At 41.7% G+C, this 26,544-nt stretch overlaps 2 protein-coding genes across 2 annotated transcripts in view; both read right to left on the bottom strand.

Moving 5' to 3' along the window:
- Positions 1–26,544, bottom strand: part of LOC311350681 (NLR family CARD domain-containing protein 3-like) — a 240,816-nt gene that overhangs the window by 40,116 nt on the left and 174,156 nt on the right. The window lies entirely within an intron of this gene.
- LOC311350679 (NACHT, LRR and PYD domains-containing protein 3-like) overlaps positions 1–26,544 on the bottom strand; it is an 86,300-nt gene that overhangs the window by 13,690 nt on the left and 46,066 nt on the right. Inside the window, exons 2-10 of the mRNA XM_084470743.1 lie at positions 9,039–9,143; positions 8,772–8,888; positions 8,388–8,504; positions 7,802–7,918; positions 5,694–5,757; positions 5,258–5,486; positions 3,295–5,095; positions 2,710–2,883; positions 401–574 (exon numbers count right to left, since the gene is read on the bottom strand). Of these exons, the coding sequence (XP_084326869.1) occupies positions 401–574; positions 2,710–2,883; positions 3,295–5,095; positions 5,258–5,486; positions 5,694–5,757; positions 7,802–7,918; positions 8,388–8,504; positions 8,772–8,888; positions 9,039–9,143 (2,898 nt within the window). The remainder of the gene's footprint in view (positions 1–400; positions 575–2,709; positions 2,884–3,294; positions 5,096–5,257; positions 5,487–5,693; positions 5,758–7,801; positions 7,919–8,387; positions 8,505–8,771; positions 8,889–9,038; positions 9,144–26,544) is intronic.

The following is a 26,544-nucleotide window of genomic DNA, read 5'->3' as shown; positions in this document are numbered from 1 at the left end:
GCTCATTCATTAATTCCCTCACTCTCCACCTCAAGCTGGTGTGTGGTGAGCGTTCTGGCGCCGATTGGCTGCCGTGCATCACCCAAGTGGGTGCTACACATTGGTGGTGGTTAGTGAGGTCCCCCCTTCACTGTAAAGCGCTTTGAGTGTCTAGAAAAGCGCTATATAAATTCAATTAATTATTATTATTATAATCCAATTCGACTGGGTACATGCACGATTATCTAGGGGTCTTAATTTGACTATGATTAACCCAATTCGATTCGAGTATAGCTCGACTAAGGTGTATACATGCATCTTAGTAATCCAATCATAGTTGGACTAAGCCAATAAGTCGACTTTCTTGAGTGTCATGTAAACGCACTGAATGTCCCTGATTGGTGAGCTGTCCTCTCCATACCTGAGAGTGTCCAGTCTCCAGTGTGGATCCTCCAGTCCAGCAGAGAGCAGCGCAGCTCCTGAGTCTCCTGGGTGATTGTAGCTCAGGTCCAGCTCTCTCAGATGGGAGGGGTTGGAGCTCAGAGCTGAGGCCACAGAAGCACAGCCTTCCTGTGTGACCAGGCAGCCAGACAACCTACACACACACACACACACACACACACACACACACACACACACACACACACACACACACACACACACACACACACACACACACACACACAGTCCCGCGGTCACACATCCAAGCAACTCATAGGAACGAGGTCTTAAAGAGGACATATTATGGTGTTTTCTCAACAAGTGAACATAGCATATGAGTTCAGGAAAACATGTTTTTGAAGCTGTTTGCTGGAAATAGCTTCTGGGAAACAAAATCTCTCCTAGCGCTATTCCCCTCTGTTTCAGTCCCTTCACAATGTGCTGTTTCTGGTGTTTGTAGCGTTCATGCAAATGAGCTGCTGAACCATGAATGTTGAACCATTGTGTAAAAATGTCTTGATAACAAGGAACAGACCAGTGTAAATGTTTTGGTGAGAGTCAACAGCTATTCAGTCTATGGTCAGAACGTCCAAAGTAATTCCTCAACAATCCAAAAATATAACAAAGAACTTGAAATCTGTCAAATGTCTTCTGATATGGAACATTGTGGCGTGACTGTTTGCACATTATGTAAAACTGTCATTTTAATTATTAATACATTTCATACAACAATTAGTTTAATTGTTTTTGCACCTTGACTAAAACTGACCTTAGAGTTTCCAGTGTACAGTGTGGACTCCCCAGTCCAGCAGAGAGCAGCTTCACTCCTGAATCCTGCAGATCATTGGTACTCAGGTCCAGCTCTCTCAGACTAGAGGAGTTGGAGCTGAGAACTGAGGCCAGAGCTTCACAGCATCTCTCTGACAGATGGCAGCCAGTCAGCCTTTAAACAATATGCAGTTGTTAATTAGTTGTTAATTATACATAAATGATACATCTATAATGTTTTATAAATAATGAAACAACTGGAAAACATGTCTTCAAAGAAACTTTTTAAGAAGAGTCTGTTATTCTACTTTAGGGCTCTACACTCACACAAACAGACAGGAACATGTTACTCTTCAGAGCATTTTTAACAGACAGTTAAACTACTGTCTATTAAACATATTCACACAACTGACCCTAGTTGAATATGTAATTTAAGACATTTTTAATTCATACAATCATCGCTAGATCGTTGTTTCACACTAACAGTCAGTACCTCGTCCCTGGTCCCTCCTAGTGTCTACATTGTTGAGTCCTTGGGCTCCGTCACTCGCCCTAACAATCTCCTCCCTGTACAGTGTCACCGACCCCTCCCCTGTCTGACTACCCTCCTGTCACCGACCCCTCCCCTGTCTGACTACCCTCCTGTCACCGACCCCTCCCCTGTCTGACTACCCTCCTGTCACCGACCCCTCCCCTGTCTGACTACCCTCCTGTCACCGACCCCTCCCCTGTCTGACTACCCTCCTGTCACTGACCCCTCCCCTGTCTGACTACCCTCCTGTCACTGACCCCTCCCCTGTCTGACTACCCTCCTGTCACTGACCCCTCCCCTGTCTGACTACCCTCCTGTCACTGACCCCTCCCCTGTCTGACTACCCTCCTGTCACCGACCCCTCCCCTGTCTGACTACCCTCCTGTCACCGACCCCTCCCCTGTCTGACTACCCTCCAGCCTTCAAGCCCCAAGTCCCTCCTTTACATATTTGTGTCCCTCAGTAAAGACCCTTTGATTTACTGTCTGTCAGCCTCACTCTGTGTGAGCATTTGGGTCCACTCGCTCTACTTCCCCTTAACAGCTGCTCAGACGGAGCTTCACAGAGGAGGGGGGTGCCCCTCAGTCGTGACGTCAGACTTCCTCTGTAAAGGTCTGACGTCTTATTTCAGTAACAGTGATACAATGGCATGGATTACTATGAGATCATATGAAACATATTAAAACTTGTTAAATCACAAAAACAGCACATTTATTTTTGCCATGAAAAGAATTCTGAGAAAATTAACACAGTAATTCAGAAAAAAAGAGCGGATTATTATTCCATAAAAACTCAGAATTCAGAGTTAATTATGTCATTAATTCAGAAAAACAAGAGCAGAATTCATTTTCTCAAGTGAATTTCCAAGTATTTTAGGTGGTATGCATACAATGATTACGTCTAGGCTTGTGACAACTACTACACTATTTAAGAATCAGCTGAATGTCTGCTGATAGTAAAATGTTATTATGCACAATAAGTAAACTGACCTGAGAGTTTCCAGTGTACAGTGTGGACTCCCCAGTCCAGCAGAGAGCAGCTTCACTCCTGAATCCTGCAGATCATTGTTACTCAGGTCCAGCTCTCTCAGACTAGAGGAGTTAGAGCTGAGAACTGAGGCCAGATCTTCACAGCAGCTCTCTGACAGATGGCAGCCATTCAGCCTTCACACAAAATAAAGAGACAGGATTATGTTACTCTTCAGAACTGATATCACTTTTAACATTTATAAAAATAAAAACAATCTTTGTACCATAGAACTATGTCTCTGTATACTTACATTTGTGTGATTATATTTGTTATGCCTGGACCAACATACATGTATTGTAGATGTTTATATTATTCTAGTATTATTGTGTTGCATGTGTTGTAATACAAGGTCTTAGAACACATACAGAAATGTTTTGTATATTATTATAACCTTTAACTTCTAGTATTATGTGCATTGTGTTGTGTATTGTACATGTGTGCATGTTATTAATGAACCTACATAGATGGTTTGTATATTATTACAACTTATATACTAGTATTATGTATACTGTGTTGTGTATTGTAATACATGTTAGTGAACCTACAGATATGTTTTGGAGGCTTTGGCCACTGGCAGCAGCCTCAGAAGACCCTCCTCTGAAGCAGAGTATTTCTTCAGGTCAAACACGTCCAGCTCCTCTTCTGATGATAGTAAGATGAAGACCAGAGCTGACCATTGAGCAGGGAAGAGAGACTCTCTGGAGAGACTTCCTGATGTCAGGTACCGTTGGATCTCCTCCACTAGAGAACGGTCGTTCAGCTCATTCAGACAGTAGAACAGATTGATGCTTCTCTCTGGAGAGAGATCTCTACCTATCCTCTTCTTGATGTAAGACCCTGTATTCAGATTGGTCTGTGAGCTACTTCCTGTCTGTCCCAGCAGGCCTCGTAGGAGATTCTGATTGGTCTCCAGAGAGAGGCCCAGGAGGAAGCGAAGGAACAAGTCCAGGTGTCCGTTCTCACTCTGTAAGGCCTTGTCCACAGTCTTCTCATAGAAGAGATCATATTTATTTCTAATAAGAGAAGAACACCTGGAGGTTGGTTGTTTTTCTGAGATCAGATTGACACCACTGTCGATGAAGGTCTTAAAGACATAAAGGGCAGCCAGAAACTCCTGGATGCTCAGATGGACAAAGCAGAACACCTTGTCCTGGTACAGCCCACACTCCTCTTTAAAGATCTGGGTGAACACTCCTGAGTACTCTGAGGCTGCTCTGATATCGATGCCACACTCTGCCAGGTCTGCCTCGTAGAAGATCAGGTTTCCTTTCTCCAACTGGTTAAAAGCCAGTTTTCCCAGAGAACCAATGATCTCCCTGCTCTCTGAACTCCAGTGTGGATCTGTTTCAGCTCGACCATGATACTTCCTGTCCCCCTGTATGGACTGAACCCTCAGGAAGTGGCTGTACATCTGAGTCATGGTCTTGGGCATCTCTTCCTCTCCATGGGTTGTTTTGAAGAAGTCCTCCAGAACTGTAGCCGTGATCCAACAGAAGACTGGGATATGACACATTATGTAGAGGCTTCGTGATGTCTTAACGTGGGAGATGATTCTGCTGGCCAGCTTCTCTTCTCTGAATCTCTTCCTGAAGTACTCCTCCTTCTGTGGGTCGGTGAACCCTCTCACCTCTGTCACCATGTCAACACACTCAGCAGGGATCTGATTGGCTGCTGCAGGGCGTGCTGTTATCCAGATGCGAGCGGAGGGAAGCAGGTTCCCCCTGATGAGGTTTGTCAGCAGCACGTCCACCGAGGTGGACTCTGTGACATCAGTACAGATCGGGTTGTTCTGGAAATCCAAAGGAAGTCGACACTCATCCAGACCATCCAAGATGAAGACAACTTGGAACCGGTCGTATCTGCAGATTCCTGCTTCTTTGGTTTCAATAAAGAAGTGATGAAGAAGTTCCACCAAGCTAAACTTTTTATCTTTCAGTAAATTCAGCTCTCTGAAAGTGATTGGAAATGTGAAGTGTATGTCATGGTTGGTTTTGCCTTCAGCCCAGTCCAGAGTGAACTTGTGTGTTAAGATGGTTTTACCAATGCCGGCCACTCCAGTTGTCATTGTTGTTCTGATTGGTTGATCCTTTCCAGGTAAGGGTTTAAAGATGTCTTCACATCTGATTGGTGTTTCCTCTCTGGCTGGTTTCCTGGAAGCTGTTTCAATCAGTCTGACCTCATGTTCCTTGTTGACCTCTCCACTGCCTCCCTCTGTGATGTAGAGCTCTGTGTAGATCTCATTCAGAGGTCTTGACTCTCCTGCTTTAGCAATTCCCTCAAACACACACTGGGTCTTCTCCTTCAGATGAGACTTGATTTTATGTTGACACTCCTTAGCAACTGATTCTAAATGGAAAAACAACAAAATAATATAAACATTAAAGATCACTTTTTTTTCACTTTTTTTAAAAGTGTCTTTCTGTTACGTTCCCAAAAAAGAGTATATTCCTAATCTGTTTTCCAAATAAGAGTATCTTACAGTTCTGTTTCAAAAAAAGAGTATCTTACTGCTCCTCAGTAAGTCGGCCAGCTCCTCCAGCTTCAACTGCTTCATGCAGAGCAGTGTGATGTCTTCCACTCCCTCTATGGCGCGCCTCCTCTGCTCCTCTTTCTCACCATCTACCTCCTCCTCCTCCTCCCTCTGGCTCTCTGAGCATTGTGGGTAATCTGGGTAGAGAACCCTCCAGAGCTTCTCCACCTCCTTGTCTAGAAAAGCGTGTGCGTTCTCCTTGATCCTCTGGAACAGAACAAACATCGATGAGAACTTTACTGTGAACTAACTGAGCACATCAGAACCGTCTGTCCTGGATTCACGTCCTGCTGGTCTGAAGAGGGAAGCCTGGAGACTGTTAGCTCCAGACTGTTAGCTCCAGACTGTTAGCTCCAGGAGAGATGTTGTTCACATGTCATTCATGACTGAACTCAGTGTTGTACATTTACACACCTCCAACTCTGTGTGCTGCTGCTGTACAGACGGTCCACTGGGAACCTTCGACCTCCCCTGGTGTCTGTGGAGAGAACACACATAGAATTTCATTCAAAATAAACGTAGGAATGTTAATTTAGAACTACCGTATTGACCTGAATATGAGAATTTTCTTTCCCGGAATTGTGTCTGAAAAAGTTGGGTTGTCTTGTATTCAGGGTCTAGACGACATTCCCGTCTTCCTGGTGATGAATGCCTTTCATTTGACCGACTCCTTGTGGTTCCATACTGCTTCTCTTTCCCCGTAGGAGCTGGGCCCTAACAGTTACCGTACTTTTTGTTTGCTCTTTTCTTTGTTGTGGTGCGCAAGCAAGGTTTTGGGAAAACAAACGGTTTTAATTATTATGATTTTCAAATGAAATGATTTTCTTCATAAAAACAGATTTCATCTTAAAAAATATATTTTTCCAGAAACAACCCTTTAAAAAGTGGGGGTCGTATTTTGTCTTTTATCCAAAGAGACAGAAAGTGAGTGAGCTGGAGGTACGAGGAGCAGGGTCCTCTTGCTGAAAGACGTCAACTCCAGTAGTGCTCAGGCTGAAGAACAACTGATCCATATTCTGATGACAAGCCGGGGGAGAAACAGTTCTGATGAACTCAGATATGGGTCAGATATCAAGTGCAGGCATGCAAACTGGCTTGGGGTCAAAAGGTGAGAATGATGCGTGAGCCGAGAAAAACACAGACCCACTAGGGGGTTCCAGGGTTATACTCCGGGGAGTTTTCTTTTAAAAAATAAGCTACTAAATGCTCATTTTTTATTACTTTTTTAATGTCTTACAAAGGGCAGCCCCAATAGGTACATAACTTATTACAAACTTGATACTCTCCAAGACGAATACTGCTCGAGAAGAATAAAAAGGTGGGAAGAATAAAGAAGAATAAAGAGGTGGGAGGACAGGGCAATAGGAGTCTTCCATTATTTATTTTTCTTCTTGGCCTGGACCAGTGTCTCCAGGGCCCGCTTTTGCTGTTTGGCAGCATGCCTCAGCCTTGCACTTTTGTTATTTCATTGTGTCCATTTTATTTTGAACTCAACTGAAGGGCCAAAACATAAAATGTCTCCTGTGCCATAAACAATACAAATAACTTAAATGTTACCAAATCAAAAACAAATGTAAACAATATAAATAACTTAAATATAACCAAATAAATAATTATGCACTGAAAGCAGGCAGGCACGCAGCTATGCTGCTTGCGTTTACACTTGCGTGCATGGCAGGGTTTAAAACATTCCTGCCAAAGTCATATTAAGTGATATAACGCAGGTGCACAAGGCACACACAGGAGCCAACATTGTTTTCACCGCTCGGTACCGCGGCGTATTCAATCCAAAGTTTTGAAAAGAAAAGAAAGAATTTGAAGCGAATAAGCAACGCCGTTTTTGATTTGTTTATTTGGTTGTGAACGAATAGTTTTGGGTGCATGCATCGGCTTTGAGTTTGTTTGTTTGTTACTTTGAAATCGCATAAACACACACGTTCTCACAATCTCACGTTCATTCATTCACACACGCACCCTCTACAACCTGCCGATCTTCAATATAAACAACATCAAGTAAGTGATGCCGCAGCACGTTGACAAGTCCGTCCTGAGGCGTCCACAGGCTTCATCAGTTGGCCTGAAATACTCTCATACTTTGGACGCTTTTGGTCTAATTCTTGGACTTGATTCGGAGGACTCACCTGCCTCGGCCATTTCTCATATCAAAGCAGTGAAGGCGGGGGGAGGGGGAAGAAAGAGGATAGCAGATTAACCAGCGGGGCGCGCACAGCGCAAAGATTTGTGGTGTGGAGGTGAATTACAGTGAGCCATTTGAGACGGGAGAACAAACAAATGGCGGTCGATAGTAAAACGACTCGTCGGCTAAAAAAATTGCAGTCGACTAATCTTCATGGTCGACTAATCGCGGCAGCACTACACCCCCCCCCCAAATGTTTTCTCAACAGATCTCCACGAATCACACTAGTGGCCGATTTTGTTTACAAAACGGCGAATTTCACAGAAAGGTGACTAGTTTGCATGCCTGCAAGTGGTCTGTTTCATTGTCTGTTTGAAACTCCTACCTCTCCTCTCTGGAGGGGCGTCCATCTTTAAGGTCAGGAGGATGACCCATAGAGTGGTCACTCTTCAAGGAGACACAGCTGGGTCCAGGGGAGTCTGCTCTCTCCTGCTGCTCTGGGCTTCAACACAACACACACACACAGCTTTTACTCAGACTAATGATGGTGTCGTGATGTATCACTGCTGAGCTCTGAGATGGACAACAGTCACAGACAGAGAGATCCTCTTCTTACCTCTTAGCTTTGCTCTGGCGGCCATGTTCCTCAGACAGAGTGGTCTTAGAGGTAGGACCCCCCTCCTCTCTCTCCTCATCCATAGTAGACCGGAGACCTGTAGTCCTACACAAACACAACATAAACACTTGCAGGAAAAGCGCTTCACAGCTCGACATTCAAAGCCGTCTATTTGTAATATCATCAAAATAATTTGTGAGGCTCAGCGATCTAAGAATGTGAACTATCACCAAATGTCCAGTATTTACAACAAGACTATTCTGGAAGGAATCGGTCCTGCTTTCAGGCACTATTGTGTGCGCACGAGCACACACACTGCAAGTGGTCTGTTTCATCGTCTGTTTGAAACTCCTACCTCTCCTCTCTGGAGGGGCGTCCATCTTTAAACCCAACAGGTATATCCATAGAGCGGTAACTCTTCATGGAGACACAGCTGGGTCCAGGGGAGTCTGCTCTCTGCTGCTGCTCTGGGCTTCAACACAACACACACACACACACACACACACACACACACACACACACACACACACACACACACACACACACACACACAAATAGCAGGTGAACATCACTATAAACACTGCTCTGATTATTGGATGTGAACTCTAGAGAGACAACACTGAATCAACAGATTTTGAAGGTCCACAACTATTTATTTTCTCCTGCCTTGTTGCGTCTGATCAGTAGAGTCTGAAAACAACCAAGTGGTCTGTTTTCATCGTCTGTTTGAAACTCCTACCTCTCCTCTCTGGAGGGGCGTCCATCTTTAAACCCAACAGGTATATCCATAGAGCGGACACTCTTCATGGAGACACAGCTGGGTCCAGGGGAGTCTGCTCTCTCCTGCTGCCCTGGGCTTCAACACAACACAACACACACACACACACAGCTTTTACTTGAAGTACTTTTACTTTTACTTACTTTGACTAAAGATGGAGTCGTGATGTATCACTGCTGAGCTCTGAGATGGACAACAGTCACAGACAGTGAGAGATCCTCTTCTTACCTCTTAGCTTTGCTCTGGCGGCCATGTTCCCCAGACCGAGTGGTCTTAGAGGTAGGACCCCCCTCCTCTCTCTCCACATCCATAGTAGACCAGAGACCTGTAGTCCTACACAAACACAACATGTTGTTTTCCTACGGTCACTCAGCGTTCACTAAGGTGAGTAAGACGGTTCTATCAGGACCTGTGGACGGAAGGTGAGCCAGCAGCAGACACACACTGAGAGGAGGTTTCTAACTTGGCCTCATGCTGCTGTACACCAGAGTGGCCACCAGGGGGCGCTTGGGAGCCAAACATAGAGTGGCTCAGTCCCGCCCACCTCATGCGTCACGCCTCTACCATAAAAACTGAACAAGTTGACTGGTGGTCGTCAGAGCTATCTTTAAAATGTTGAGATTTCGATCTATTTCTGACACTATTTACACTTCTGGTGTGTTTAGTAACAAGAACTAGTTAGCTAGCAAAATATTATGGAGAATGGCTCTTATTAATTATACCAAATGGTTTACAACATATTTGCAATCGGCCACAAAAATGACCAAATGGTAGGTCGAATAGAAAACGTTTCAAAACCCATTTTATAAACTTCAACATCATAGGTTTATATCCTATGAAGTATTACATTTGGTTTGTTAACTAGACACACACACACACACACACAAACACACACACACATATTTATATGAAGTTTAAAATACTTTACCTTATGTTTTCGGTTGTTGGTGTTGTGGTATGAAAAGATGAAAGCGTCCAGGTGTCCTGTCCTCCTGTGGGAGGCTGCAGGTCAACTGAGGAGACTTCAAACCTCTGAGCTGAACTCCTTCATGATGCTGGCTGAAGGCCAGCCGCTTCAAAGGTCAAAGGCTTCATAGCAGGTCGGGCTCCTTAGAGGATCGGGTTCAGCTGATACCTGTACACATGACGAGTTGTACCAAAGTACACAGAAATACACTAAAACACACATCAATGATTGACTAACGATATAAAATAATACATAGAGACAGAACCAACCTTTTAGCATTTTAGTATATGATAAGATAACTGACTCATAAAACAGTAAAGTTGAGGCCAGAGCTGAAAACTGAAAAGCTTCATGGACAAACTGACAGCGGGCCGTACAGAGAAATTGCTGAAAGTTTTTCATATTTACGTTAAAATTAAAATCTTCTTTCTGCTAGAGCTGCTGCCCCCGCGACCCGACCCCGGATAAGCGGTTTTGAAGATGAGGATGAGATGAACGTCTTCCTTGTACAATATTTCCCTCATTCTTCTGTAGGTGCTCCTGTTGCTCTCATTACTGCCTCGTTTCCTGCATTCTAGTGAATGTTAAGGGTGTAAATAACTCAAGGCTGTCAGACAAATGTGTACATATAGTTACATAAATATATATATATATATATTATATATACAGTAGCTTTTAACTTTTGATTGGCACATTTGCAGGACATCCAGCAGGGATAGGGCCCCCAGGAACGGGGACGGGCCCCCAGGAGCGGGGACGTCTGGGCACCGTAGCCTAGCAACAAGCAGCAGCAGTGGAGGCGGGCTCAGGAGTTCTTGACGGTGGTTTTTGAGCGGTGAACAGGCAGTGTGAGTCTGGACTGTGAAGGATGAAGGACAATAAAGCTTTAATGGTTCCACTGATATCGCTGGTCCATATTAATGAAGATGATTAAAGATAAGGGAACTCCACAACAAATATCCTCAACTATAGGAATACATTAATGATTACATACCAACGGGAACACAGTTTGATACAAAACATCAGATTAATGATATTAAAATGTCTCTCTTGATAATATTGTAATCTATATCTTAGACTTCTGCCCTTTATACCTGGACTGATGTGTTTTTATAGAACAGTTTTATATGAAGCACATAAAGTAGCCTACTGCTGTACGTTCTGTTGTAGTAAAGTAATATATATGAAGTAGGCTACTGCTGTACGTTCTGTTGTAGTAAAGTAATATATATGAAGTAGGCTACTGGTGTACGTTCTGTTTTGGTAAAGTAATATATATGAAGTAGGCTACTGCTGTACGTTATGTTGTATTAAAGTAATATATATGAAGTAGGCTACTGGTGTACGTTCTGTTTTGGTAAAGTAATATATATGAAGTAGGCTACTGCTGTACGTTATGTTGTAGTAAAGTAATGTATATGAAGTAGGCTACTGGTGTACGTTATGTTGTGGTAAAGTAATATATATGAAGTAGGCTACTGCTGTACGTTATGTTGTAGTAAAGTAATGTATATGAAGTAGGCTACTGGTGTACGTTATGTTGTATTAAAGTAATATATATGAAGTAGGCTACTGCTGTACGTTATGTTGTGGTAAAGTAATATATATGAAGTAGGCTACTGGTGTACGTTCTGTTTTGGTAAAGTAATAGGCCTACATTAAGGTGAATAACATTTAGACCAGGCATAGGCCTACATTCAGGTGCATAACACCTATTGGGGGCCGTTTGTAAACCTTTGCTGGTGAAAAACATTCTTCACTTGTTCCAGATTTAGCTGCTTAATGCTGAATCGGAGGATAAATCGTGTATATAAATCTAAATCTTTATATGTCAATGTTAAATGTTACATCTAAATCCATACAACAGATATGCTAATTCTCCTCTGTATACTAATTAGTTCTGACTCTTAACCAGTCATATTTCGGGGGCGGCATCGATGCACGTGGAGAGCTCAGGGCTCTCTCTCCTTGTTGATTGGCCGATGGCCGTTGGGGGGGGGGGGGGGGTCTCACCATGACAACAGACTTCTCCTGAAGGTCGCTGATGACACTGTTGTGATCAGTGGGCTCCAGGACGGAGAGGCTAATCCCGGGCCGGTGGTGGACGACTCTGTGGAACGCTGCCACTTCCTCAAGTTAAACACAAACAAAACTAAAGAAATGGCAACGGACCGCCGTAGAGCTCCCCGCTCATCCTCACCGTGTACGATTAAGGGCCCGCCTGTGGAGACTGTCCTACAGACACCCGGGAGCAGTGGTTGATGAGTACTTCACCTTGGAGTCAAACACATCCGCAGTATGCAAGAAGGGCGTGCAGAGACTCTACTTTGATTGAATACGTTTAACGCTGACAAGAAGCCGATGGTTTTATTTCACAGGTCTTTCATTGAGTCCATTGTGACCTCTGGTTTTATCTCTTGCTTTGGTCATGTTTCAGTGCACAACAAAACCCGTCCACCCAGAGTGGTGAAAACTGGCAGCAGAATGGTGGACCCCCAGCAGCTCCCCCCCCTCACACATCAGGGCAGGTGGTGAGGAAGGCCCGGGGCGTTGAGCAGCTCTGACCGGCCCCTCTGGGAGGGACCTGCTCTCCTACCATCGGCTCGGAGGTCCAGGCTGCCCGGGGTCAGGTGCAGTAGGTAGACGTGTTCCTATGGTCCTAGTGCAGTTAATGCACTTAACAAGGGTTAAACCTCGCCGGCACGTTCAAACAGCACTAACGCGCTTTATTTTTTTTAAAGAAGTTAAACGGAGTAGACTTTTATTATCGAACGGTGGTGTTTTATTTTATCGGTTGTATTTGGTCACGTTGTTTTGTCTCTTGTCTTTTTATATGTTGTGTATTTGTGTCTCATTGTGTATGGACCTCTGAAGAATAAGTCCCGCCTCCGAGGCTCCCGGTTCCCTCGGTCAAATGTCTACGGGGAATAACACGGGGTTTATGAATGATCGTACATAACAGACTCCTTTTTGGATTGTCGATTATTAATGCTACTTTAACAGCACAGAAAATCCAAAAACCCAGTCGAAGCTAGATGGGAAAAGTGTGTAGTTCAAAACGTGATGCAGCTGGGAGTCCGGTCCAGAGCGGGGCTGGGAGTCCGGTCCAGAGGGGGCGTGTCCTCCTACGTGCACTTCTCCAAGACGGACGGCCCCAAGCACGAGTACTCCTACCCCCTGGCCCCGCCCCCCGACGGCCCCGTGGGCCCCCGGCCACGCCCGCCACGGGGGCTTCTTGGGCGTGGTCTCCGCCCAGCCACGCCCCTTCCTCCCCGGCTCCTCCCCCTCTGACGAGGACGGCGGCGGGGGGGGGGATGAAGGGCGGGAAGGCGGGCCGCTCCGGGCGCGCTGTCGGACCCCGAGGGGGACTTCTCGGACCCCTGCTCCTGCGAGGGCGCCCCCCCCCCCCCCTGGTTTACAGTCTGGCCTCCAGCGGGGAAGCGGACGGACACGCGGACGCCACAATAAGACAAAAGGAAAAGCTGTTTCTGTTGTCGTTGTGTTTTACAGATAAGCTAGCGCCGGGTCAGACATCAGAACGCTGACTCCTCCCCCCCGTCCAACCAGAGGACGGTGTGTGTGTGTGTGTGTGTGTGTGTGTGTGTGTGTGTGTGTGTGTGTGTGTGTGTGTGTGTGTGTGTGTGTGTGTGTGTGTGCACTTGCCTAACTATCCAACAGGGGACTTCGGTGTCGTAACACCTTCACCAACAGGGGACCTCCGAGCCAAGAGGGGACATTTTTCAGGTCCCCTCTTGGTCATGCCTTAAATCAAGCTAAAAACATGCCTAAAACATTTTGGTGCATTTTCTCAACTTTTGCCAAGAGGGGACCTGAAAGTGTGTGAGTGTTTAGTCCATACTCAGCAGCGCCTCTGCTGGCCAGAGCTGGGAGTTCAATGACCAATTCACACACGTCGCTTCAATCACACTCCTCTATTGTGTGAACGGCCTGCAGCCCCAGGAGGTCATTCAGACTGTAGAGGGCTGTTAAACAGCCTACTTAGTAAAGAAAACCAGTCTCTTGAAACATGATATTTTAGTGTATTTTTCTGACAAAATGTAAAGGCTCAGCTTTAAAAGTTAAGACAGGATAGACGATAAAGATAGTAATCTCAACTAATGTAATAATTAAATGTCAAACATGATTTGTTAGTGTTTTTAGAACAGTCAGTAGCAAGCTCCTATCTATTCATTTGTATCAATAAAAAATTATAAAAAACTAAAATACATTTTAAGGGTCTAGACCTTTGAAATTGTTCAATCCCCAAAATGTGCCTTAATTTACCATCTTACAATTAGTAATTTCCATACATTTTACAATGTCTATTTTTTAAAGAAATGCATTTTAATTGTTGATTTGCATTACAGAAAATGGTCCACACTTGTACTGTATGGAATGACAGGGGTCCACTGTTGGCTGATACATAATGACAGAAGTTCCCTCTTAGATAGCATAGAGTGACATTCACACTTTAAAATTTAAAACTGCAGGGAAAAGAAAACAAACACTAAGCTGTAATTAGTAGGAATATATTAGGAAGATAACAGTCAGTAGCAAGACCATATATTAATTTGTACCAATAAAAAATTATAATAAATAAGTCTGGTAAAAGAATGACACATTTAGGGTCTAGACCTTTAAAATTGTTCAAACCCCAACATTTACCTTGATCTACCATCTTACAAATTAGTGAATTCCATTCATTTTACAATGTACTTCAGTCCCCAATCTATATTTTAAGAAATTAATTTAATTGTTGATTTGCCTTACACAAAAATGTCCACACTTGTATTGTATGGAATGACAGGGGTCCACTGTTGGCTGATACATAATGACAGAAGTCCCCTCTTAGATAGCATAGAGTGACATTCACACTCCAACATAGATGAGTAAGAAATAAATAAGTAAAATTGATAGTTCTTAAGAGATAACAATCTAAATATGATATATATATATATATATATATATATATATATATATATATATAATGTTATTTTGTAAGTAAAGTTGCCACAACAATATTGTCATTGTGGCTTTTTGAGTGAGCTGTATTTACAGCTTATATCTCTATAAGTTATATATCTAAGGATAGCAACAACGGAACTTGCTATTTTGGATATTGCCAGAGAGTACTTTAGCATGGTATATAGGATAGAGGCCCAGAAATCATAAGTTTGTTTGAGATACAATGGACAACTTAATAAGGTTTTTATTTTTTTCACAACTGCAAACTGCTTAGTCTATGGTTAAAGGAACGCATTTTATCTGTTGATTTACATTACAGTAAGAAGTTCCACACTTTTTTGTATGTAATGACAGGGGTCCACTGTTGGCTATTACAAAATGACACAAGTCCCTTCTTAGATAGCGTGGAGCGACATTCACACTTCTGCTTTTATCAAAAGAGGAAATAACAAAAGTATATTGTAACGAAAAGATAGTAATCTCAACTAATGTAATAATTATTTGTCCAACATGATGTTAGTACGTTTTTGTAACAGAATCTTTAATGAGAAGCTTTAATGGATCGCTTAACAATTGTCGACTATGACACTGTATTAAATAAATAAATTAAAGGGCTACCCAGAAGGCAAGGGAGTAGTAAGTAACATACTTTAGAATTTAAAAATGTAGGGAAAAGAAAACAGACACTAAGCTGTAATTAGGAATAGAACAGTCAGTAGCAAGATCATATCTATTAATTTGTACCAATAATAAATAAGTGTGCTAAAATAATTTTATACTTTTAGGGTCAAGACCTTTCAATTTGTTCAATCCCCAAAATGTACCTTGATTTACCATCTTACAATTAGTGATACCAATTTTATAATGTACTTCAGTCCCAAATCTATATTTAAAGAAATGCACTTGAATTGTTGCATTGCAGAAAAATGTCCACACTTGTATTGTATGGAATGACAGGGGTCCACTGTTGGCTGATATATAATGACAGAAGTTCCCTCTTAGATAGCATAGAGTGACATTCCCACTCACACTGGTGTGAAGAGCCCCTCTCCCAACCCCCACACACATACTTGCATACTTCTTACATACTTAGGTCCCCCCTGAAAATCCATTCAACCCCCCACCCCCACTGTCTCTATTCAAATTAATCACCTCACACTTTTCTACTGAAGCACTGATTCCTGAGCCTTTCAGATCATGCTGTTGGATGAGGATGTGATGACACATCTCATCATCACATAGGCTGATAGTGGAGAATTTTGCTTTGTTGATCCTTGCTGTTGTTTGACTAATATTTAAAAAAATGGTCAAAATATGCTGATATCACATTTATGATTTAACATAGGCACAGGCAACATGGATCTTTTCACTGTAAAATAGCTATTCTAGAAAATCAATCAAAAGAACACTGTTCACAGATAAAATATACAATATGGTCGATTTTCATCATGCCGAGCTTGGAGTCAAGATTTTCAAATGCTGTCTTCCATCGAGATTGCTATAAAATGCACAAAAACTGTGCGAGAGTTTTTCTGATTGCATATGATTTCATATATCACAGGAGGAAGTAGAGGTTTTCTGAAACATGTATGGTATTAAATCAATAATTTTAAATATACAAAGTTCCCATGATATGTAATATATTAATCCTAAGTTTCTAACAATACCAAGTGTCAACTTTGACTGATAAGAATGGTAGATTGATCATCTAATTCACTGATCATACCTACCATCCCCTCACTCACAACTACTATGCTTTACAGTTTTTCACCAACATTCTGTATGCCTACTTTTTTCACAGTCTAATTTTATACTCAACAAATAAAGGCCACTCTACATTTTAGGTGTCAACAATACGTAAAAGTATTAACGGCAGTTTACAAAGCATATGTTTAATATTGTTAAGAATGAGAGAAGTCCTCATCACATACGGAAATTCCTGAGATAAATGATGGATAACAAAATGTGTAAATATAAATATACAAACATGTCTCCATTGACAGTTGGGGTGTCTATAATTTGAATTTTGTTCAATCTTGTTCAGATAATATAAGTATGATACAAGTTTAATAACTGTCACAACATACCAATTAGCCATCATGTTTATGTTTTGTTTTACTGTACAAGCCTCCTGGCTGTGATTTAGTGTACAAATATGAGAGTGGCAGTGATCTTCGAATCTAACCCCTGACAAGTAAGCAAATCTGTATTTTCACCAAAAGGTCAAACTACTCCTTTGAAATATTTTGTAATAGTTACACATATAATGCTATGGCCAGATTGTAAGAATACACCATTTTCTGGCTTATTAATTATAACCAAAGCAACTGAGTTTCTTTCATGAATTGTTTTTATCTTCATACTGATTTGAACAGAGAATCATGTATTTTATTTTAACAGTATTTTTACAACATAGTTGAAGAAAATATTGAATTAATCGAGAAATACATGGTGAATGGTAAACATGTGGAACTTACCTCTCACTATAGCCTCAGCAATGTAGATAAAAGGTGAACTCAAATGTCCAGAATATATACACACACACACACATATACACACACACACATATATATATATATATATATATATATATATCTTAGGATCAGACATGCCAGTTTTATTATAGATAATATCAAACTAGCTGATTTATTCACTTGAATTCTAATAAATAGCTGTGATCATAATAAAAGACTAATTTAACTATAGAGATACAGTAGGATTTTGTAACTATACAATTTTGTTTCACATTATATACCGTTTTTAGGGGAGGGGGGGGTCTAATTTTGAGATATGGAATGGATTTACATACTTTGTGCTGCTTAGTTCAGACTTGTGTTGGAGGAAAATAACCCTTTTTAAGGTATTTAAAAAAATAAAATAAAGACATGAAAAATTACCAGTACATTGATGGGGTGAAATGCATATCTAAAGGAGCCTGATTGATTAAATAATCATTAATGTCTCTATGATAATTTCATAGTATGGCATTGTGCATGGTGTAGTAATGACTTAATTGCATTCATAGACACCTTTTTAGAAACAGTTGTATATTATTATATTATATTTTTTATGGTTTAGTTCATTATGTGGACATTAAGAAGTTGAGTGACCAGCAACCATGCCCTTCACAGATCCTAACTTGAGTGAGTTCTGCCTCTGAGAAGTGAGAGACTTTAGAGCGGGGGAGGGGGGTATTTTAGCAGATGCTGTTGCTCTCTGCTCATCATTCTGTTTCAACCTGTGTCTGTCTAATCGTCTGCAGTGTGGGGGATGGTTACCTGGAGCTGACGATGGTCGTTAGGCCTTTCTATAGTGGGCACTCAGGGGCCTATGTTTGACTAACCCTAACCCCCAACCTGCAGTTGCAAGACATTCAAAGCTTAGATCCTCCTTGTCAAGTCTGTGGAACTGTACTGAACAGTCTTCCTTCAAAAGATATTCCCTAATTTATATAGTATTTATTTAAGTAGGTGAGCTCATTGAGATCACATTCCCTTGATCACAAGAGACTAGGGTACAGCAGACAGAAAAACAGACATCACTAAACGAAACACTGCATACCTTTTTATTTAGAATAATATGCATTTTTAAATAAAGGGCGTCTTTCTTTGCATATATATAGTGATGATAAAAAAAAAACAGACATCACTAAATATCATCACTATATATATGCAAAGAAAGACGCCCTTTATTTAAAAATGCATATTATTCTAAATAAAAAGGTATGCAGTGTTTCGTTTATTCAATTATTTCATTACTAAATTATTTGTCTAACAAGCCTATGTCTTAGATCAGAAAATCATTATGTCATTGTTTGTACCACTGATAAGGATTACCAGGATAACATTTTAAAATATTGATTGATACATTGTGGTAACTGCATGCTGCAAGTAAAAGTGGGAAGTTGACCTGTACTCTTTTCCAACCACTACCTTTGTTCAAAGTCAACCCTGTTGAATAAAGAGCTGAGCTAGGACTAAAGAAGAACTATGACTATAATACCTACAATTATTTTAAAAAAAATTGCTGCATGGGTTGTGCCTTCCACTTTATGCAAACTCTCACATCAAATTCTGAGATTCCGCAATTTTTGACAGCCTTGAAATGGTTTCACCTCTTTATTCACCAGTATGTGTTCATCATTACTTGATCAATTGTGTGATAATCAGAAAGAAAACCACAAATTAAGGTTAAGTATGAGTATTGCAGTATACATTTACATTTCTGTACTTTGAACCACAACCAGCAGCACTGTGTCTGTGACTTTCTCACTGCTTCTGACATTGTAGGTGCTTTTAAGCTTTTGTCTCTGGAAGCATCATTGCATGTGTCCATTCCATTTAAATTTATTTATTTTAGTTTTCTTTTTTTTTAATGGGAGATGGTAAAGAATTACAGCAGAGCATAGTAGAAGAAATCTATACGGTAGTTTAACAGTGGCCTTTTGGGTTTAAATCAATCTTCTAGCTGACCAACTCTTGCATTGTTGACAATCTGATGAATCTTTATTTGTCATTATTTTTAAATAGTTGTTTCCAGGCAGCATTTCTACTTGCAAACAATTGAATATCCTCTTAAGGATCTGGGACAAAATGTTCATATCCCTCTGCAGAGAGATATAGCAGGAAACATCTCTCACACTGAAACTGACAAAACACTAAACAATTATTTCTTTCTTGTCAAGCTTTGTCACATGACGTATTGATGAGGATAACATTTTTTCCACACTTTATGAATAGATCCATGCAGGAGTGTGAGTGTCGCCCTATACCATTTAACAGGGGACTTGTGTCATGTTGTACAATCCAAGTGGGGACCATCTTTTAGAGCACAAAGTCTGTCTGTTCTTTGAATGTGAACTTATGTATGGGACAGTTTTTTCTAAATGATATTTTTCCACAATAACATGACTTCAGTTTTAACTACCACAATTTATCACTGTTCAATCAATCAACAAACACTGTTCCCTGCACTTGAACAGCCTTAAAGCTATCATCTGTCTTTTTGATGGAGTTACTTAAGGCATATGTCAGAACCTGCACAATAGTATACAGACCTTCAAAGAAAGGTTAATGTATAGAATTTTGTTTTTTAACGTTGTGCTGTTAAACAGAAAAGATGGTTCCCACTTGGATTGTACAGGATGACAGAAGTCCCCTCTTTGCCTGTACAAAAGGACACTGGTCCCCTGTTAAATGGTATGGCGCGACACTTACACTCCAGCATTTATGTATTCATTAGGTAAGAAAAAAATAGTTTACTGCTTCCTCTATAGTAGAAAATAAATCATTTTCCATAGAGCCTTTAGACAGCTCTTCCATAGTTCATAAGAGACATTTGGTCATAAGAAAAAATACTTATATATAACAGGGCTAACTAGGGCTGTCAATCAATTAAAAATATTTAATTGTGATTAATCTCATGATTGTCCATAGTTAACTTGCAAATTGCTCATTAATCGCACATTTAACTGTTCTAAATATATCTTAAAAGATGATTATTGGTTATTGATGAGGATTACATTTAGTCTTTTCCACACTTCGTGAATAGATCCATGCAGGAGTGTGAGTGTCGCCCCATACCATTTAACAGGGGACTTGTGTCATGTTGTACAATCCAAGTGGGGACCATCTTTTATATTTTAGAGCACAAAGTTTGTCTGTTCTTTGAATGTGAACTTATGTAAGGGACAGTTTTTCCACAATAACATGACTTCAGTTTTAACTACCACAATTGATCACGGTTCAATCAATCAACAAACACTGTTCCCTGCACTTGAACAGCCTTAAAGCTATCATGTCTTTTGATGGAGTTACCTACAGCATATCTCAGAACCTGCACAATAGTATACAGACCTTCAAAGAAAGTTTAATGTGTAGATTTTTTTATTACTTTGTGCTGTTAAACAGAAAAGATGGTTCCCATTTGGATTGTACAGGATGACAGAAGTCCCCTCTTAGCCTGTACAAAATGACACTGGTCCCCTGTTAAATGGTATGGAGCGACACTTACACTCCAGCATTTATGTATTCATTAGGTTAGAAAAAAATAGTTTACTGCTTCCTCTATAGTAAAAAATAATTCATAGAGCCTTTAGACATTTCATGAGGGAAATTTTGTCATGAGCAAAAATACTAACTAGGGCTATCAATCAATTAAAATATTTAATCGTGATTAATCGCATGATTGTCCATAGTAAACTCACAAATTAATCGCAAAACACATTTTTTAACTGTTCTAAATATATCTTGAAATGATGTTTTTCAATTGTGGGATCTGTGATTTACATAAATAGATTATTTTTTCTCTTCAAGATAGATTCCAGAGCATTTATTTTTATACACAATTAAATTCACTAGAAGGTCCCCTCTTGTACTGTTAAGACTGACAGAAGCAACAGTTGCGGTTGGCAAACACTCATTGAGTGAAACAATAGGCCCAGACAGCTCCCCTGCTGCAGTGAATGGAGTCCCCTCTTAGATATGTAAATATCGCTTAAGGATTCAAGTCCCCTCTTGGCAACTTCTTTAAAAAAATAAAAAACAACAATTTGAAGTTATATTATGACAAAAGTACTTAAAACTAAACTCTGTATTATGTTTTTGTATTTTTAAAATGACCAGAAATAGAGGTCCACACTTGGTTGATGAAAACCGATAGTCCCCTGTTGGTAAAGTAAACGTGTATGTGTGTGTGTGTGTGTGTGTGTGTGTGTGCGTGCGTGCGTGCGTGCGTGTGTGTGTGTGTGTCTGTGTGTGTGCGTGTGTGTGTGGCGACACTCAGTACGGACACATCCACCAAAACGCACCAATCACTGTCCCTGATTGTCTCAGAGCCGTCGGTGCCTGGTCTGAATGATGACATCACCTGGACGTTCCCAGGGCTCTGATTGGTCGCCGGAGGCTTCGGAAGATGAGGACATTGTGACCATGTTTGGTCAAAGGAAGTCTCCAGGTGTGTCCGTTGTGTGTCTGGACTCCCTGTTCACCTGCGATGTACAATCACCCCCGCACCCCCCCCCCCCAAAACCAAGGCCGCTGATTGGCTGAGAGGATGCAGGGCAGCCTGAAGTACAGGACAGTTATATAATTAAATCAAATGAAACAAATGTTTTACATCAGAATGGAACTGAGAAATATACAGAAGATACAAATATGTGCAGAGTGAGAGGGAGTGAGCTAGGAATGTGTGCAGAGTGAGAGGGAGTGAGCTAGGAATGTGCGTAGTGAGGGAGTGAGCTAGGAATGTGCGTAGTGAGGGAGTGAGCTAGGAATGTGTGCAGAGTGAGAGGGAGTGAGCTAGGGTAAAGGCCCTCTCTCTCTCTCTCTCTCTCTCTCTCTCTCTCTCTCTCTCTCTCTCTCTCTCTCTCTCTCTCTCTCTCTCTCTCTCTCTCTCTCTCTCTCTCTCTCTCTCTCTCTCTCTCTCAGTGTGTGGTGGTGGACGAGGGCGCCCTCCAGAGGAGCCGGTGGGAACTGGCGTCTCGCGACACCATCAGAGAGACCACCTGACCCTGTCCTCGGTGCAGGGTCCCGGTGGAGAAGAACGGTAACGCACGCAACGCAACGCAACGCGACGCAACGCAACGCAACGCAACTCAACGCGACGCAACGCAACGCAACGCGACGCAACGCGACGCAACGCAACGCAACTCAACTCGGACTCAACTTGATCAACAGGGACTCAACTCGGACTCAACTTGATCAACAGGGACTCAACTCGGACTCGACTCGTGTGAGCAGTGGACTCGACTTGAACACTGGAGACTGGAACCAGACTTGGAGTCAAGGCACAGTGACTTGACTACAACACTGATATGCGTTGATGAATAAAAGTTGAGATTGTTACTATAAACATCCTTACTGTACCATATATCGTTGTTTCTCTTTCTTCTCACAAATAAAACTTAATCACTGGCTGAGAGGTTCAGCCTCTTTTCTCCACAACTTAACTTTTTTAAAGAAATATTGTTGAGATATTCGATTGATTGCAGATTGTAGCTCATAAATAGTAATATAGTATATATATATATAGTATTGATATTTTATAATTCCAGTACATAACCCATAACATATTAAAACATTTTTCATATTAAAACAAAAGAGTCCATGACAGCAAATTACGAAATCAGAGATGATTTGATTCTGAAATTCTTGAAGAGCTACACGGATCACCGACGAGACAAAGCCAGAACAATTCAATTGTATCTGTAGCCCTGAATCACCATTACAGCCTCAAAGGGCTCAACAGGCCAAGTATTAATGACCTGACCCAAGCCCCCACACGGCCAACAAGAAACTCCCTTAATGAGCACGGAGGAAATCTAGGGAAGAAACGCAGAGTGGGGGATCCCTCCTTCCAAGGATGGTCAGCAGTGCAGTGGGAGCCATAATTGACATACAGGCCAAACATTAAACCGATGATGGGGTGCTGGCCGGTTAACCCTGACCCTGACCCTAACCAAGGTCGTTCAGACTTGCGGACAACGTCCAAGGGGCCGGGGTCCCGAGAGGCCTCCCTTAGTGGGGCAGCAGCCAGCACAGCAACCGGGATCGATTAAAAACACATCTATTAAAAAGAGCAGGTAAAATAAATAAAAAGAAGGGGGAGAGATCCACACACACACACACACACACACACACACACACACACACACACACACACACACACACACACACACACACACACACACACACACACACACACACACACTCAGACCCATCCATACACATCCTCTCATAAATAATAAATCATCAAAAATAATAATTAAAACGCATGCATATGAATAAATAAAGAATATGGGATGAAAAGTTTTGGATAAAAAAGGAAGCACACTGCAATCTAAAATTAATGTTAAGATATGCAGGAAGTCCTTTTAATTAAAACCATGCACACACATATATATATATGTAAAAAGAATAATATATAAATAGATATAAAATGCAGAAACACGTGGATAAAAGATAAAAAAAAGTGCTAAAATAAGTGCCAAGGTAAGAAAATAAATAAATAAATAAATAAATAAATAAATAGGTAAGTAAAATGGAAAGAATAAAAATAAGGACGAGAGGCCTCCAACAGAATTTGGAACTTGTAAAACTGGAGGCCTAAATAAAATCATGGTAAAAAAGAACACACAGTAATAAAAACATGCAACATTTTAAAACGCACACTGTGGACCCGGTGCCATGCAGGGAGCCCCAAGGAGGAGTCCCGGGTTCTCCCAGCGCCCCCAGCAGCGGCCCGGCGCGGTCCCTACTCCCTGACGTTCAGGCCCAAGGGGGTAAGTGTTTTTAGTTTAGTTTTTAGTTTTTAAAGAACACACTGTAGTGACCTACAAGGGCATTAGAGGGAGACGTTCACCCCGGTCACCTGCGCCTTTAAGAGAGAGGGCGGGTGGAGGAAGGGGAGGTCCTTTAAGAGAGAGGGCGGGTGGAGGAAGGGGAGGTCCTTTAAGAGAGAGGGCGGGTGGAGGAAGGGGAGGTCCTTTAAGAGAGAGGGCGGGTGGAGGAAGGGGAGGTCCTTTAAGAGAGAGGGCGGGTGGAGGAAGGGGAGGTCCTTTAAGAGAGAGGGCGGGTGGAGGAAGGGGAGGTCCTTTAAGAGAGAGGGCGGGTGGAGGAAGGGGAGGTCCTTTAAGAGAGAGGGCGGGTGGAGGAAGGGGAGGTCCTTTAAGAGAGAGGGCGGGTGGAGGAAGGTGAGGTCCTTTAAGAGAGAGGGCGGGTGGAGGAAGGGGAGGTCCTTTAAGAGAGAGGGCGGGTGGAGGAAGGGGAGGTCCTTTAAGAGAGAGGGCGGGTGGAGGAAGGGGAGGTCCTTTAAGAGAGAGGGCGGGTGGAGGAAGGGGAGGTCCTTTAAGAGAGAGGGCGGGTGGAGGAAGGGGAGGTCCTTTAAGAGAGAGGGCGGGTGGAGGAAGGGGAGGTCCTTTAAGAGAGAGGGCGGGTGGAGGAAGGGGAGGTCCTTTAAGAGAGAGGGCGGGTGGAGGAAGGGGAGGTCCTTTAAGAGAGAGGGCGGGTGGAGGAAGGGGAGGTCCTTTAAGAGAGAGGGCGGGTGGAGGAAGGGGAGGTCCTTTAAGAGAGAGGGCGGGTGGAGGAAGGGGAGGTCCTTTAAGAGAGAGGGCGGGTGGAGGAAGGGGAGGTCCTTTAAGAGAGAGGGCGGGTGGAGGAAGGGGAGGTCCTTTAAGAGAGAGGGCGGGTGGAGGAAGGGGAGGTCCTTTAAGAGAGAGGGAGGGTGGAGGAAGGGGAGGTCCTTTAAGAGAGAGGGCGGGTGGAGGAAGGGGAGGTCCTTTAAGAGAGAGGGCGGGTGGAGGAAGGGGAGGTCCTTTAAGAGAGAGGGCGGGTGGAGGAAGGGGAGGTCCTTTAAGAGAGAGGGCGGGTGGAGGAAGGGGAGGTCCTTTAAGAGAGAGGGCGGGTGGAGGAAGGGGAGGTCCTTTAAGAGAGAGGGCAGGTGGAGGAAGGGGAGGTCCTTGGCTGTATGTGAATTGGTAGTATAGTATAGTATATATATACATATATATATATAGTATAGTAGTATAGTATACTATATATATATACATATATATATAGTATAGTAGTATAGTATAGTAGTATAGTATAGTATATATATACATATATATATAGTATAGTATATATATACTATATATATAGTATAGTAGTATAGTATATATATACATATATATATAGTATAGTAGTATAGTATATATATACATATATATAGTATAGTATATATATACATATATATAGTATAGTAGTATAGTATAGTATATATATACTATATATATATAGTATAGTAGTATAGTATAGTATATATATACATATATATATATAGTATTGTAGTATAGTATATATATACATATATATATAGTATAGTAGTATAGTATAGTATATATATACTATATATATAGTATAGTAGTATAGTATAGTATATATATACATATATATATAGTATAGTATATATATACATATATATAGTATAGTAGTATAGTATAGTATATATATACTATATATATAGTATAGTAGTATAGTATAGTATATATATACATATATATATAATATAGTAGTATAGTATAGTATATATATACATATATATATAGTATAGTAGTATAGTATAGTAGTATAGTATAGTATATATACATATATATATAGTATAGTAGTATAGTATAGTAGTATAGTATAGTATATATATACATATATAGTATAGTAGTTTGGTAGTAAACAAACCCACCCTGCCTTCGTCTCCTGTGTCGTTGTTTTCCGCACTTCCACAACACAGTAATAAAAACATGCAACATTTTAAAACGCACACTGTGGACCCGGTGCCATGCAGGGAGCCCCAAGGAGGAGTCCCGGGTTCTCCCAGCGCCCCCAGCAGCGGCCCGGCGCGGTCCCTACTCCCTGACGTTCAGGCCCAAGGGGGTAAGTGTTTTTAGTTTGGCTATCCATCTACGCTCCGCCGCCGTCCTCTGTCTGTCCGACCAGCACGCCTTCATCTCCAGCCCAGTGATGAATGATGAGGTAATGGGGTGTGTTTGGAAATGTTCCACCAGTCTAGTGTTGGATGTACCTCTGTGTATGTTATAGAAATGTTGTTTGAGTCGAGTGAGTATTGTGTGCTTTGTTTCGCCGACGTATGTGATGTGGCATTCGGAGCATGTAATGGCGTATGTGATGTTTCTGTCGTGGATTGTGATTTTTTTTATTTATAAGATTATTATATTATAAGATTATTTATAAGGAGACAGGCGTTGGTAAATGTTGGTAAATGTTTCCATGTTGGATTCATACTCACACAGCGCTGTGTTCAGTCACAGAG

This window comes from Micromesistius poutassou, assembly GCF_964030765.1.
Source record: "Micromesistius poutassou genome assembly, chromosome: 7".
NCBI lineage: Eukaryota > Metazoa > Chordata > Actinopteri > Gadiformes > Gadidae > Micromesistius > Micromesistius poutassou.
This window is presented reverse-complemented; position numbering and strand designations above follow the sequence as displayed.